Raw genomic sequence first — 17,244 nt, forward strand, 5'->3', positions numbered from 1 at the left:
GTGCACTGTTTACACTTGTCTCATTGTACATTGTACAATGTACTTTGTACATTGGGGTTTTAAAGCTTTAAGGCAGGAGACTGAAGGGAGGAAATGGCAACAACTCAGTGACACAGACTCTTTGTTAATAATTCTTTGTCAGATTACTGTTTACTCAGTGATTATGTTGGGAATGTTTTTAAAGCCTTTATGGAGATTTAAAGGAAGCATAATTATTGTTTATTCTTCCGTAGACGATGTGAGTGACAACTAGGAAAAGTCCGGTTGACAGCTTGCAAAGCTGACGTGAGGGATTAGACCCCCACTGGAGCTGTTACGGGTTAGCACCTCATTGCAGCAGTGGCGTAGTGCAGGGAAATCGCATTGAGCAATACTTCTTGAAAAGTCAGTCAAATCAGTCGAGTGTGAAGTCCAAGGTACACAAAATGCTGGAGAAACTCAGAGGTGCAGCAGCATCTATGGAGCGAAGAAAATAGGCGACGTTTCGCGGGACTGATGGGGGGGGGGGGGGGGGGGGGGGGGGAAGAAGGAAGGAAAAAAGGAGGGAGGAGCCGAGGGGGGGGGGGGGGGGGGGGGGGGGGGGGGGGGGGGGGGGGGGGGGGGGTAGGAGGAGACAGCTAGGGGGGAGGAGACAGCAAAGTCCATGTGACAGCTTGGAAAGCTGACGGGAGGGATTAGACCCCCACTGGAGCTGTTACGGGTTAGCACCTCATTGCAGCAGTGGCGTAGTGCAGGGAAATCGCATTGAGCAGTACTTCTTGAAAAGTCAGTCAAATCAGTCGAGTGAAGTCCAAGGTACACAAAATTGCTGGAGAAACTCAGCGGTTGCAGCAGCATCTATGGAGCGAAGAAAATAGGCGTGTAATCCAGATAGCCATGTGAGTCAGTTGGTTTGTAGTGTATGTCGGTCAGAAGTCTGTCCCTGCGATGGAAATGGTGAGGTCAAGGAATGGTAGGGAAGTGTCGGAAATGGTCCAGGTGTATTGGAGTGCCGGATGGAAGTTGGTGGTGAAGTGGATGAAGTCAGGCAGTTGTGTGTAGGTGCAGGAGGTGGCCCAAAAGCAGTCGTCAATGTAATGGAGGTAAAGGTCGGGGATGGGGCCCTGGTACATATTGAACAAGGATTGTTCGACGTACCCGACAAAGAGGCAGGCGTAGCTGGGGCCCATGCGTGTGCCCATAGCTACGCCTTGTGTTTGGAGGAAGTGGGAGTAGTCAAATGTAAAGTTGTTGAGGGTGAGGACCAACTCTGCTAGGCATCGAGTGAAGTCCAACGATGGGTAGAAAACCACAGTTCGCAGGATATCATTACCCCTGTTACTGATGAGGAGGGAACAAGCGCTGTAGAGGGGGATGTAGGTGATGGTGAGGTTAATCTGCCAGTCAGCGAAAAGAACGGTGGGCTGCAACCGAGAGTATAATGGCCTAGGGCAAGTGAAAGGAAGGAATGGGAAACTGTTAATATAGATTTGGTAAATGCATTAGAGAGTCAGAAAGGGACAGTGGAAAACAAGTTAGATAAGAGGGGAGAGATTATTTATCAATATGGTGCGGGCAGGTTTGGTGTTATTGAGAAAAAGATGCAGGCCCAACAGGTGGTTAGATCTAGACAAGTGATAGAAATCAAGACATTAGTGAAGGATAGGAGACAGTTGAGAAAGCAGTGGAGAAAGCCTACATTTGATGAGAGAGAGAGAATTAATGTTTTGCAAGAGGAGTTAAGAAATCGGATAGCAATATTAAGCAGGGCAGAACACCTTAGTAGCAAGAGAAAGAAGAAGCAGCTTGTCAGGTCAACATTGTATAGGTATCCATTTAAATTTGTTAAAGAAATGTCTAGTCAGGAAAAAAGTGGAAAGCTCCAAGATTCAAACGAAGAGTTTAAAAAGGGCATATTCGGATCCAGATAAACCACTCTTGGGAGAGATAGAGCATGTTAGATGTTTTGCCATCAAAGTGGAAGAAATTGGAAGCAGCAATACAGCGTGCAAAGGCTTCTTCGGCCCTAGGCCGAATGGGGTCCCTTATTGGGTATATAAAAGTGCACCTGATGTGCTTAGATTCTTGCGGAGGCTATTGCATATAGTTGGGGAGGTCACACCAAGGGTTTGGCATAGAGCGAGGGAATTTTCATTCACAAGGAGAAAGATTCTTCAGAGTTAAGTCAGTTTAAGCCTATATATCTCCTAAATGTAGAAGGCAAGAATTTATTTAGCATAGTGGCACAGAGGCTGATGTTATTTAGAAAGGAACAGGTTAATAGATACCACAGGGTAGAAAGCAGGAATCCCAGGATTCACAGGTTGCTTCGAACACATTAGTGTAATAAGGCACCAGATTCAGACTGCCAAACTCGGGAGAAGAGATTTGCATATAGTATTTTTGGTCCTGGCAATTGCGTTTGGATCTGTGCCACATAGTCTTATTTAGAGTGCTTTTGATTTCTTTACAGTTCCAGGATCAACATTAAATTTAGTGAAAGCATATTTCCAAGATGTCCGATTGTGTTTTAGTACAGCTGACTTCACGACAGCATCGCAGACCAGAGATGGGCATTATAGCAGGGTGTACTATTTCCCCGTTAGCGTTTACAAAGGCGATGGAGCCAGTGATTAGAGCATCACATTGGGTGATCGGGAGGGAGAGTCGGTAGGACGGACTGTGCCTCCCTCCAATCAGGGCCTATATGGATCAAATGACCTTAGTGACTACGACAGTAACTTGTCCAAGGTGGTTGTTAGAGAAGTTAAATTATAATCGTAATTGGGCTAGACTGAAGATTGTTTCGTAGAGTATTTGATTTGTTTGGCAAGAGGAAAGGTGGTAGAAAAAGGTTCTGTGTAGGTGAAGAATAAATCCCGTCTATAATGGAGAAACCAACTAAAAGTTTGTTTAGGTGATTTAACAGGAAGTTAGATGACAATGAACAGGCTCAGGAAATTAGAAAGGATGTGACGGACGGGTTAGAAAGGATAGAGAAGTCAGGGCTTCCAGGCAACTTGAAGTTGTGGTGTTTGCAGTTTGGGCTACTCCCTAGGTTGATGTGGCCATTGACAGTATATGAGGTGCCAATTTCTAAGGTGTAAAGGTTAGAGAGATTGGTTAGTTCATTTTTTAGGAAATGGTTAGGGGTTACACGGTGTCTTTGTAATGTGGCTTTATATGGGAAAGGTATTCTCCATTTACCATTGTCTAACGTAACAGAGAAGTTTAAGTTTGCCAAGGTGAGATTAGAGTGGCAATTATCAGGGAGTAAGGATACCTTAGTTAGTAATCCGGTGCCAAGTGTAACGGAGAGGGAGGAAGTGGAACTTAACGCAGGCAGTTGAAGAAGCATAGCAGCTCTGAGGCATACAGACATAGTTGACCAACAATGTATGTATGCCTCAGAGCTGCTTGTGCTTCTTCAGTAGGGTGCAGCAAGGGAAAGGAGGCTTAGGGCTCAGCTCAAAGGGAAACCAGTGTGGAGTAAGGCAGGTCCAACAGAGAGGAAGAAATTGGTTGTAGAGCAGGTACATTGTCGGGAGGAAACAGTGTGTTTGAACACTAATGTGTATGGGCAATAGCTCAGGTTAAGCAGGGTCAGTGGATGAACTGGGATAGTGTAGAAAAGAGGAGATTTAGCTAGAGGGACCTGTGGTGCATGGAGGTGGGTCATGTAAGTTTCCTTATTAGGTTATGATGTGCTTGTGCTGCCATCACCGCAAAACCTCAAACAATGGGTAGGTGGCGACCCAGCATGTACCCTGTGTTCAGAGGTGGCAACATTGAAGCATATTTTATAAGGAGGTAGGACTAGTCTTTCTCAGGGTCGGTATACTTGGCAACATAACCAGGTATTGAAGTGCGTAGCTGCAGCAATTGAGAGAAGGGGAGTACAGGTGAATTCAGTAGACATCAGGACTGGGAGTGTAGCGATTCACCTTGCCCATTTGGGAGAGAAAGGTAGAGGAGGGAAGTTTGCAGATAGGTATGAGTCAGGCCAGTTACCGGGAGCCAATGACTGGGAGATGCAGGTAGATTTGGGAGGAAAGCTTGTAGTTCCGCAGGAAATAATTACTACCAGCTTGAGGCCTGATATGGTCAGTTAGTCAACAAAAGTGTATTTATAGAACTGACGGTACCTTGGGAGAACTTAGTGGATGAGGCTTATGAAAGGAAAAGGCTTAGATATGTAGAGTTGGCAGCAGACGTTGAGCAGCAAGGATGGAGAGCAAGAGTACGTCCTGTAGAGGTGGGTTGTAGAGGTTTCATAGCGAGATCGACCACATCGATATTTGGAGTGCTAGAAATTCACGGACAGTTTGCGTCAGGCAGTAAAGCAAATGTCAGAGGCAGCAGAGCAAGATAGTAGGCTAATGTGGTGGAGAAGAAATAGTGTCAGTTGGGGGCAGAAAGGAAACATATGACATGCAATATGTCATATGTAATTGTAGTCTGTGCAAGTGTATCCCGGTCTTGCAAGGCTGATATTTTTGGTTTTACTGGCTTAATGATGGGCTAGGATTAGTGGAAGATAGGATGCAGATGTTTCACAATGTAAATGTTTCACATTTGTCATTGGTATCATTTAAAAATAAATTGGATAGGCATATGGATGAGAAGGGAATGGAGGGTTATGGTATGAGTGCAGGCAGGTGGGACTAAGGGGAAAAAAAAATTGTTCGGCAAGGACTTGTAGGGCCGAGATGGCCTGTTTCCGTGCTGTCATTTGGTTATATGGTTATTAGAGTGAGCTAGTTGGCTACAGTTTCCTTTATTTAGTTGATACTGGTAGCATAGGTGGTGAGAGCAGATATTGAGGGGGTGTTGTTTTGGGATGCCAGAATCAACTGTGAGATGTTGTGGGCCTAACAATGAAACACCAGTGAAAAGGTGCCCACTTGATAACCCCAATGATATACTTGCATCTTCAGGATTCGTTTTTTTTTTTAAAGAGCTAATTAATATGTCGGTAGCTGGGTTTTTTTTTTTGCACATTGAGTCATTTATTGGAAGTTGGTGTATTTTGTTAGATAATGTTTTGGGCTTGGTTGAGTGCTTATCCTGGAGTTAAAGCATGTACTTTGTGTTTTACTTGTAATGTAATTTATACTGGACAGATTCAATTATGCTTTATTGTAACATGTACCTGTTAATATTGGCAAAAATAGAGATATATAAAATGGAGGATCATTGCATCTGCAGGGCTTGTTTGGTCAATTTCTGTGTAAGCTGCAAGTTGGTGCCAGGAAGTCTAGACCCTAGATTGAAATATCTGATAAGGTGAGGTCCAGATGTCCTCTCTATTGTTAAAATGTATGAGGACTTAGCAGAGAAACCCAAAGGTGTTCCAGATGCATTAGCATGATTGGCTGACTACAGAAGGGTTGCAAATACTGTTAATAATGTTGCAAGGTGTTTGTGCTACTGTTCGATGATTGGCTGAAGTGTGAAGCCCTGTTTGAATTGCTTATACTCCCCAGGAGAATGTTGTATTACTTGGGTCAACTGACTTCCTTCCAGAAGCTTCTGTAGAAACACTGTAATAGGGTGCTTTGTAATTGGGTTTGGGAACTGTCATTTACTGTATAATGTGATCGATATTTGTGATTGGTTTGTTGGGGTAACCATGTAGTTCTGCCCCACAGGGTTCAATGACCTATAAAATGTAACCCCCACAAGGTTTGTTGTCGATCTTCTGGAGGAGCGCTTAGGATTGTGTAACCTTTTGGAGGTGTCTGCTTGCACAAGGCTGAAGAGCTTGGATAAGCAGAGACAAGGATTATTCCCGCGGTAGTTAGGTATTGTATAGGGGATTTGTTATTGTTTCATAAAATAAAGGTTATTGGTCCAGTGCTTGACTCAGTATTTTACTGAACTAGACTAAGGGGGGTAAGCTCTAGGAGCATAATTACATTGGGGGCTCGCCCGGGATCTCAATGGACCCCCAGACACAAGTTTACGATCAAGGGTGTTGAGCTGTTCCCGATTGCGAGGTGAGAAATCAGCGCCACGGTGCGGTTTTCGCATCGGTTTTCCCACTTCGCTAGTCGGAGCAGATCGGTCATTCGCGAACTTGGTTGGGGTTCCCAAAAAGATTGTAGAACAGTAGTCCAGCAAGCACTGAGGGCATTCCTGCGGGAAACCTTTTTGGGGTTTGAGGCCCTCTCCTTCTCTGGGGTTCGAGGTCCCCAAAACTAAGTCGATAGCACTGTTGCAAAATCCAACCGTTAGGTACCATTGAGTTGGCCTGACATAAAAATAATTGAGTGGTTTGAGGCCCTGCCCAGCCTTGATTGGCTGGATATTTAAAACCAGGACTGGATTGAAACAGTACTAAGAGGCGAAATACTGTGTCGTTGCTGGGTGTGCAAATTGAAAAGGCATTCTAAAGATCGGCATCGACTGCCAGTGTGAAGCGACTATGTGCTGACACCCGGTACCAAGCAGGTGGCAAGGAAGAAGTCCGAAAGGGTGAGTCAATGAGGGTTTGAGTTCCCGCCTGTGTGGGAATATCTGGATCTCTGGAAAGACGGGGGAGGAGTCTCATAAAGGTACTGGGAATGCAGTGGTTAAAGTATCAATTGGCTGAAAATACTTTCAACCAATCCTGAGAATTTCATAATCCTAAAGACGTCTGCTTAAAAATTTGAATTTGAACTTGTGTACTAAAGATAATTGGACAAAGAAAAAAGCGAGCTGACTATTTTTCGATCCAAATTTACTAAATTGAGAACCTCATATTGAGGTGCTGGTTAATTCAACATGTACGTATTTTCTTCCAAGTTAACTTGTGTAATAAATACTTTGTTTAAATTGTTGATACTTAAGATTTATGAAGCTACATTCAAAGTGTGTTTAATACTTGTTGTTGTTTCATTGTATTTGTCGTGTATTGCTTTTGATTTAAATTTTGAATGTTAGATACACTGTTGTAATAGTGGTTCGAATCGACTGAATAAGAACATAGTTTGATTAAGACTGCTGTTATAATTGAAGTCTGACTCGTGGCTATTCAGCCTGGGGTTTGAATCCTTCCGATCGCTGTATCATAGAAACATAGAAACATATAAAATAGGTGCAGGAGTAGGCCATTCGGCCCTTCGAGCCTGCACCGCCATTCAATATGATCATGGCTGATCATCCAACTCGGTATCCTGTACCTGCCTTCTCTCCATACCCCCTGATCTCTTTAGCCACAAGGGCCACATCTCTCTTAAATATAGCCAATTAACTGGCCTCAACTACCTTCTGCGGCAGAGAATTCCAGAGATTCACCACTCTCTGTGTGAAAAATATTTTCCTCATCTCGGTCCTAAAAGATTTTCCCCTTATCAATAAACTGTGACCCCTTGTTCTTACACAACATCGGAACAATCTTTCTGCATTTAGCCTGACCAACCCCTTAAGAATTTTGTAAGTTTCTATAAGATCCCCCCTCAATCTTCTAAATTCTAGCGAGTACAAACCGAGTCTATCCAGTCTTTCTTCATATGAAAGTCCTGACATCCCAGGAATCAGTCTGATGAACCTTCTCTGTACTCCCTCTATGGCAAGAATGTCTTTCCTCAGATTAGGAGACCAAAACTGTACGCAATACTCCAGGTGTGGTCTCACCAGACCCTGTACAACTGCAGTAAAACCTCCCTGCTCCTATACTTAAATCCTTTTGCTATGAATGCTAACATACCATTCGCCTTCTTCACTGCCTGCTGCACCTGCATGCCTACTTTTAATGACTGGTGTACCATGACACCCAGGTCTCATTGCATCTCCCCCTTTCCTAATCGGCCACCATCGAGGGGATTGTTCCATTGGTTGAAAACACCACGAGGAGGGATTAAAATATATTGTGATTTGTTTTTGAAATTGTGTAGTTAACCAATGCTTGTAACTTATATTGGAGTGTGTTTCTGTATGATAGTAATAAGTAGTATAGTTTCTTGTTTAAGTACAATTTTGAATTTATATGTTTGTGTTAGATTTGAGTGTGGGAGATTGCTGCTGAACGGTGTATTCAATTGCTCACTGAAGCACCTTAATTTGGTCGACCAAAGATTGTTTTGGAATTGTTTGCAGGTTGTAAGTTGTACGAGTTCAGTGCAAATTGTGAGAGATTGTTAAAGAATTTGGGTACTTGATTGAAATGATTAATTGTGTGAATGTGTTGAGAGAAATGCGAGACTATTGACACGCTGTGGAACTTTTGGCCATTGTTCGGGAGCGAGTTTGATAAATCCAGAGATTGCTAGAGAAGTGTGAATTGTTAAGGAGGAGTGCATTATTTGGAAGTTTATTTCCTTTGTCTGCAAACATGGGGAATCAATTGGAGCGAGATATGACTGACAAATCTGAAAGCCCATTGCAATTAATATGCAATTAATTTCCACAGAAAGCTGAGATGTTGAGAAATTTTTCGGGAGCGTTATACAAGGAATTGAGGGACAAATTATGGCCAAAAGGAGGTATTAAAACATTGAAGGTAATAAGGTATATAGAACAAATTATTTGGCAATGTGGTAACAGTGAGGTAGCGAAGGAATTAATAGGATTGTGGAGAACATACTATACAATGCGAAAGGCAAATAGAGAAGTTGTAAGAATGACAAATTAGAAGAGAGCAACCTCATGGCTTGGGATAGAGCTGAAAGATGGTGAAGTCTATCAACCTCCAATTACTTTGGGAAAGGAACAAGAATATGTTAGAGGGCAGAGGCAGGGAAGAGGGAGATTGTGTAAAACTGAAAGCTGTAAATCTGTGCCAGGAAGTCTAGGTCCTAGATTGAAATATCAGATAAGGTGAGGTCCAGATGTCCTCTCTATTGTTATAACGTATGAGGGCTTTGCAGAGAAACCCAAAGGTGTTGCAGATGCATTAGCAGAATTGGCTGACTGCAGGAGGGTTGTAGATCCTGTTATTAACGTTGCAAAGTGTTTGTGTTACTGTTTGATGATTGGCTGAAGTGTGAAGCCCTGTTTTAATTGTTTATATTCCCCAGGAGAATGTTGTATTACTTGGGCAACTGACTTGTTTCCAGAAACTTCTGTAGAAACATTGTAATAGGGTGCTTTTTGGAGGTGTCTGCTTGCACGAGGCTGAAGGGCTTGGACAAGCAGAGACAAGGATCGATCCCGTGGTGGTTAGGTATTGTATGGGGGATTTGTTATTGTTTCATAAAATAAAGATTATTGGTCCAGTGCTTGACTCTGTGTTTTACTGAACTAGACTAAGGGGGGTTATCTCTAGGAGCATAATTACATGCCCAGGTAGTGAAATGATTTGTGTTGCATGCAACCTGATAAAATCATACAGAAGACCTCACTTAGGCAGTACATGTGTTGCTACAAATTGACACCAACAAAGTTACAAAAGTACAGATATCTGTATGCACTTGTGTTTAAGAAGGAACTGCAGATGCTGGAGAATCGACGGTACACAAAAAAGCTGGAGAAACTCAGCGGGTGCAGCAGCATCTATGGAGCGAAGGAAATAGGCCAAATTCTGTATGCACTTCCCACTTGACACAATTAGTTACTGCAAAGCTCAAAGCACCACCACATGGCATGAGACTCCAATAATATGTCAAATATAATCAACTTCAAGGACAACTTCTGTCTCAAAAGAAAAGGAAGAAGCCTAATTACTTAGATTACAACATTTGAGCACGATAGATCAATATGAATAACTAGATGATTACAATGCAAGTTCCCACTTTTTTTTACTTTATTAGTCACAGAAATGCACTGCACACATTATGAACTTAAAGATCTCTCAATGTTGAAAGAGACACTGCTCCATTGTTTTTTAATGCAATAGAATAGCATGCGCATGTGTGGCCTGAAAGAGTTGTCAAATGTATCTCAAGCTGTCTGAAAATACATGTATGTTGGACTTATTTCAGAGATACATCTCATTTTTATGAATCATCAGACTTGTTCAGTATCAAATAGTCAATGAAAATGCCACAATTATTCTTCCTCATGTTTGCAAGGTAAGGACAACCAAATGTTCTATGAAGTAAGTGATGCCATTTCAATAGCTCTAATTACAAAGGTAACTAAAATGCATATTAGGCAAGGATGTTAACACTTGAAAATGGAATGCCAATTCCAGCATGTCACAGTAAAGCGTTGTCAGGGTGGCTATGGTGAAAGACAAAAGCTTCTGTTTCTATACTGTCTTAACAATTAGTCTTACTCCATCATTGGAAAAATAGCTCTAATCTGGTATTACTTTCCCCATTCCCTGCAGCGGCCTACTTTCAGTCTCACTGTGCACCCTTGCCAATCCGAGTTACTCTGAAAGCCTGAACATATTTCTGCAATACCAGTGGGATAAGCCTTCACATCACTGTAGGCTTGCTTTGATACCAGGCCAAGTCCGTTGACAAAAATGACTTGATTAGCAGCACCAGCTGGTATTGTACAAATACAGAGCAGTACATTACAGAATGATACATTTAGCCCATCATCCCTGTGCCAGATCTTTGAAAGAGCTATTAAATTAGCCCCAATTGCCTGTACATTCCCAACAGTTGAGAAATTTCCCCTGCTTCAGGTAATCACACAAATGACTTCTGAAAGTTATTAGTCAATCTTCTGTTGGCAGGGCATTCCAGATTATAAGCAAAACACAAAGTAATGGGGGAACTCAGCAGGACAGGCAGCATCTGGGGAGGGAATGAACAGATAACATTGCAGGTCAGGACCCTTCTTTGGGGTCTGAAGATGGGACTCGATCCAAAAGATCTGCTGTCCATTCCCTCCCCAGCTGCTGCCTGGCCCGCTGAGTTCCTCCAGCCTTTTGAGTTTTGGCCCAAATTCTAGCATCTGTCTCTTGTGATTCTAGATTATGACATGTTCTGTTAAAAAAATATCTATTTTATCTTGTCACTGTTTCCTTTGTCAGTTACCTTAAAATTGTTGCATCTACTTCCTGGCACTGCTATCTTGAAATCTCTTCATTATTCTGAATATTATAATTAATTCTACCTTTAACTTTTTGTTTCTCTACTGGAATACACTTTTCCCAGATTCTACAAGTAAATGAAATTCTACATACCAAATATTATTCCAGAAAATCTCTTATGCACATTCACCAGGTAGTGATAGCAAGCAAGTGATTGATCAAGCTCTGTTAAATCCTCAATGCCTTTCTACCTTACATACCCACGGATATAGCACACTTTAATAACGACCTTCTTAATTTATATCTATTTGCATAAGACAAAAGTTCATAAGTAATAGGAGCAGAATTAGGCTATTCGGTCCATCGAGTCTACTCTGCCTTTCAATCGTGGCTGATCTATCTTTCCTTTCCTCTCAGCATTCTCCTGCCTTCTTCCCCCCCCCCCCCCCCCCCCCCCCAAATCCCTGACACCCATACTTAGATCTCTCTGTTCCATTAAAACTGAACCGTATAGATTCTATTACATACTATAACTTCTTCCAACGAATTAGCAATCACTTCACACCTTCTACCTTCAATTTCATTTGCCATGCATCTGTCTTTCTAAATAACTACCTATAATGTAACATTTGGGAAATCTAGCAAAGAGCTAATTCCTTATCGTGCAATTAATATGCTTGTCTTATTACACCTGTAACACAATAACAATTCCTGAAATAAATAAGGGGCAAACTAATACATATGTACTGTCAAAGCACCAAGCAGATTTCATCTCTGCAGATCAATAGCTGTGTATCTACACATGATCTTGATGGAATATAAATATAAATAGACCTCATGGAAATAGGCACTTTGCACTCTCCTATGCTGGTCATTAACTGCCCATTTACTCTAATCTTATAAATATTCCATTTTATTCTGCTCCCGGGATTCTACCAATTCATGCACCATCGGTGCAATTTACAGCAGTTAAATAATCTCCCAATCTGAACATTTTTGGAATGTGGGATGACCACCTCCTGGATGGGACCCACTGTGTAACAAAGAGAACATGCAAGCTCCACATAAACAGTAGCAGAGCCCCTGAACGAAACCCACAAAATCCCAAGAACATGCAGACTCTACACAAACAATACCCAAATTCAGAATTGAATTAAATCCAATCAAACCAATCGAAATTGAACCCAGGTGGCTGGAACTGTTAGACAGTAGTTTTACCAACTGCACCATTCTGCCACCACAAATGAATGTTGTGCATTAATTTTTGTCCTCATATTTTAAAAGGGTGCTCTCCATAACCAGAAAAGATGCTGGGATCATTCCTGATGGCAGTGAGAGCCTAGTCTATGAATGCAATAAAAACAGCATTGATGGAGATGAGACAGGAGCATAGTGTTGAGGAAAGGGTCAGCCATGATCTTGTTGAACAGCAGAGCTGACTCGGAGAGGCCTAAATATTACTAGTACACTTATTTCTTCTATGCTTACCAACTCTACCTTCTTGGCTCATAACCTCAGAAACCTGTACCAACTGCAGTAAAGTGGCACTGTGTGTGGCCTCACCAAGTGTCATTTCTGGAGAGTTTAAAGAATAAACTGTGTTGCTCTCTCCACATATGCTGTCTGACCAGCTGAGAATTTACAGCTTTTCATGTTTTGCAATAATTACTAGCAGTTTGTGCAGCTCCTTACCTTCATTAATTGGGGGTGTTCTGTCTCAGATTCTTATCATTCGGGTATTTTTCATGTACCTACAATGATTGACCCCTCTCCTTTCACAATTAATAAGAGCCAAAAACATTATAGTTTTTTTAGTGTTTTAAAGACACAGCACGGAAACAGGCCCTTTGGCCTATTGAATCCACATTGAACATTGATCACACATGCACTTATTCCGCTTTCACATCCTAAAACTAAGGGCAATTTACAAAAGCCAATTAACCTGCACATCTTTGTAGTGTGGGAGGAAACTGGAGCACCTGGAGGAAACACACATATTCACAAGGAGAACATGCACATTCTGCACAGACAGTATCCTGTAGTCAGGACCAAACTGGGGACTCTGGTGCTCCAACACAGCAGCTCTGCTGCTGCACCACTGTGTTGTATTTTTTTGAAATCATAGTCTGCTCCACAGTTACGGGTCACTTGAGGAAGAGATAATTAATCAAATCACACATACATTTGCTATTAAAATGAATGCCCACTGCTGCCCAATACACAGTAACACATTAAAAGGAATACGTCAGAGACTGGATGTCTGGAAATACACAGCAGATTAGTTGTGGGTTAAATTTCACCCATTATTCTGAGTGAGTTGACCTTAAAATGATTTCTGACATGCAGACTTGATTTTCAGTGTTATAAGCCTGACCTGAGCTACATGTTCAGTCAATATTTGCATTGTTCTCCATTTTCCATGCACAAAGATGTTTACTAAATACATAAGTTACCTTTAACAGCAGCATCACATTTTACAGCATACCATAAGAACATATACTAAGTGGCAGCTTCCACATAAGGAAACCATTGTAGCAGATTCAATATTTAACCTTATCTCAGTCAATGATAAAAGGTTTTCTTTCCCCGTACAACTTAGTAAGGATTTTATAGAATTGAGTATAAACAAACTATTGGTATCAATTTGGCATGTGACCTTAATTTGGCATTGTATAACATCCAAGTCCCTACACACTCATAATTTGGGTACCTAGTGTAAATTACACAAAATATTAGAACACAGTAATAAACTAAAGTATTAATTGCACAAGAATGTCCCTAAATATACTGATACTGAATAGTATTAGCAATATACATACCAACATTGTATAAAGTGTGACATTTGAATGTTTATCAAGCCAAATCATTATTATCTTTGTTCATGAACTAACATCATTAAATAGATTTACATATCTATATATTTTAATTCAGAAATATTTGTGTGTTTAACTTGTATTTCAAATATTGTGTGAACAAAATAGATTTGATTGCATGACTGACATGCAGTGTGTTCTTAATGAAAATGACATCCGTTAACATAAAAGGTTAAAAGATTCTGAAGTGAGCACCAAAGAAGAATTGCTGTATATTGACATTCACAATAATTGAATTGAGAATAAGTCTGTACTTTTACCATACACAACTGACCACAAAAGTTTTATTTCACCCAGCCATTCCACTGCACACAGCTTGAAAAAGTGAACAAGCTTTCTGCCTACCACATGGTGCCAAACTCCCAATTCATTTCTTCAATGTTAATTTAAAATCATCGTAAAAGGGAAAGGAAAAAAAAGCATATAGTGCAATATTTAATGAATGTTTATAACTATACCACTTGTTTACCATGTTGGCAAAAATGATACTTTAATATCAATAAACAAATTGTATTTATTATATCTGGTCAATTTAGATTGATTACTGATTTGGAATAGACCCCATAACAGCATTAAAGTATGAACACCCAGAATAACATTACAGAACATTCTGCTGAGAATATTGTGCAGCCAAGTAACAATTTCATTTTGACAATCAGTTTATATCCAGCACAGAAATATAGTGGTAGGTTTGTGCAAAATTTGTGTGCTCACACAAGACATGTAATATTCTAGCAGGCTAGAATCATAAATCATTCCCTCATATTCACTGTATGTAGAAAACATATTTGCACCTGAAACATTGGTGTCTGGTCATTATATTTATAGCAACTGATCACATAAAATATTAATTCAGCTTAATGGGACAGCGTTCGGACAGAATATGTTAACGACTGAAATGTATTCCAACGCTGGGAACCAAGATAAATGCAGGCTTCCTAATAGATGCGTCAGTTAGATATACATGCACACCTAAACAGATGAAACATCAGCCTTCATTTGCAGCTGGAACGTCGCTTCTTCATTGCATCCTGTGCAAAAGGGGGTTGCCCTGCCCATTTTGCACCGTTTTCATAGAGAATTGTGGAATATTATTTTGGGGTTATAAAAAAAATTGAAAGGACTTACCGAATCTGGCGAGAGCTGAGCCAAAATGGCGAACCTGGAGAGTCGGTCACACTTGCATTTCGTACGTGACGAGTCGATAGGAAACGTCTTGCAGCCGCGGCTCGACCAGACCCCGTGTACGCCAAGGCTGGCGATTCCCAAGAGAGAGGAAAGCAAAACACACACAACACACAGCGCTAAGTGCGGGGCATACAACAAAATATATAACACATCCGATCCATACACAAAGATAAAATCCACCCAGTGCGATGCATCGCAAAGATTTATCTATTATGGTTATTATTGTTATTCTCTACGGCAGGGAATAATTACAACTACTTCGCTGAAATTTCATCCCCCACCCCCTCCCCTCCACCACCCACCCCACGTCAATAGCAACAACAACAATCCCTTCCCTGACCAAATTAAAAGTCAATATAAAATCCCCACATCCCACACAGGATAGGAAGGAAGTACCGCTCTGATGCAAAATATCAGCGGTGCTGGAAACCTCTCACAGCTCCGGCTGTTTACGGAAAGAAATTGCAACGATATAACACTGCGTGCAATATCAAAAGCAGATCTCAATCCACAGCACGTTAAAAAAAAGATTATTCAAAGAGTACACGATCCATCCCCAACAAAGGGAAACTAGCCCAGAATAAAATAAAAGGCAGCAGCAGATTGATACCCGGGAGGCGAGCGTTCAGTTTACCTTGCCCCTCACATGTTTCCTGGGCAATACCAATATATTTGTCCTTTGGGAGATTATTAAACATCTCGTCGCATCAACGAAATGACAATTTACATTTTGTTTTCAAGAACGGTCTCCTGACAAGCACGCCATACAATGTAAGTCATCGGTGCAACAAACAAATAATTGAAACACAAAACAAAAAGTGCGCAGCAAACCTGCTTCCAAAGCAAAATAAACTACAGGTCCATTCCCAGTAGCACAGACTTAAAAGCAGAAACGCACTCACACACTGAAACAAGTGTTGAAAGGATTTAGGAGGAAATCACAAGCAATGAAAGCAGGGGAGCAGAAAATGCTCTGGTAAAAAAAACAAGTCTCCCACCATAAAAGTGATGAGTCAAAGAGCTGGTGGTAGATTTGGCATCAACCCACAGCAAAGGAGCTTCTGAGCATAACTTTATCGCCTGAACGTGATTTCTTTATATGAGGTATTAACTTAACGAATAGCGCTTAAGTATCAAAGCACAGTGGCAATGTAAAACTAAACATCTACAAACGTCACTTTGCACTTGAGGGATGATCACAGATAAACGAATGCTGCCGCACTTTCTCAGATCCAAATTGTTCCTGCTAGAACAACTTTTATGCTTAATGGCACCTGTCTCTCCTGAAATAGATGTGTGAATTGTCTTTGAGACACATTGTTCCTTTGCGCCAGGTGCAATTATCATATTGAATGTGCTCGAACCCATACCACCAAAGATTGCTCTTCAAATAAAAAGTTATATTTTAACTTCTTGCTTTCAAAATTTGAGTAATGGGACAAGTCAAATAATAATTATTGACTAATAATTGTGCGTATGCACCTGCATGCTTTGATTTTTGGTGAAAGGCACACGCATAGTTTTCTGCATGTCTCACCAGAGGATTCTAACCAAATGTGCAAGACTCTATGCAAGTCCTCTAAACAGTCTTCAAAAGATTTATTTGCAATTGTAACCTTCAGTAAAATCTAAATAGATATAGCATAGAGACAGCAGAGTTGCATGGCACAGAAATGGCATGGCACCACCTTTTCACCCATCACATCCATGTCATTTTGTTTTGCCGATCTACAGTAGACTGATCCCAGTTGCCCACATTAGGTTTTTATTCATTTATGCTCTGCAGATGTCTGTCTAAATATCTCTAAAATGTAATGGTTGTATTTGGCTCATCACCTCATCTGGCAGTTAGTTCCAGATATCAACTATCTCTGTTCAAAAAAATATTTCCCTCAAATCCCTTTTAAAACTCCGCTCTCTCACCTTAAAATTCTGCACTCTTAATTTTGATACCGAGCATCGGAAACAAAGGCTATCTGCCCTCCCAATGCCACACATAATCGTATATACTTCTAACAGGTATTTGTTAAGGGAAAAAAACAAAGAAAGCCAGCTGTCTAATCTCTCCCCATAACTAAAGTCCTCCAATCTAAGTGGTTCTTCTCTGCACTGCCTACAGTGCAACCACATCCTCCTATAATGTTTTGACCTTAGAGATACAGAGGCCCACCCAGTCCGCACCAGCCAGCGATCACACTATATACTAACACTATCCTACACACAAGGAAAGCCAATTAACCTACAAACCTGTACGTCAGGAGGAAACCAGGGTACCCGGAGAAAACCGTGGTT

At 41.2% G+C, this 17,244-nt stretch overlaps 1 protein-coding gene across 8 annotated transcripts in view; it reads right to left on the bottom strand.

Annotated features, from left to right (window-relative positions):
- adgrb1a (adhesion G protein-coupled receptor B1a) overlaps positions 1–17,244 on the bottom strand; it is a 549,195-nt gene that overhangs the window by 136,787 nt on the left and 395,164 nt on the right. For all 8 annotated transcript variants that reach the window (XM_055633873.1, XM_055633875.1, XM_055633876.1 and 5 more), the window contains one exon: positions 14,893–15,019. In XM_055633873.1, the coding sequence (XP_055489848.1) occupies positions 14,893–15,019 (127 nt within the window). The remainder of the gene's footprint in view (positions 1–14,892; positions 15,020–17,244) is intronic.

The sequence above is a fragment of the Leucoraja erinacea genome, chromosome 4 (genome assembly GCF_028641065.1).
Source record: "Leucoraja erinacea ecotype New England chromosome 4, Leri_hhj_1, whole genome shotgun sequence".
NCBI classification, from domain to species: domain Eukaryota; kingdom Metazoa; phylum Chordata; class Chondrichthyes; order Rajiformes; family Rajidae; genus Leucoraja; species Leucoraja erinaceus.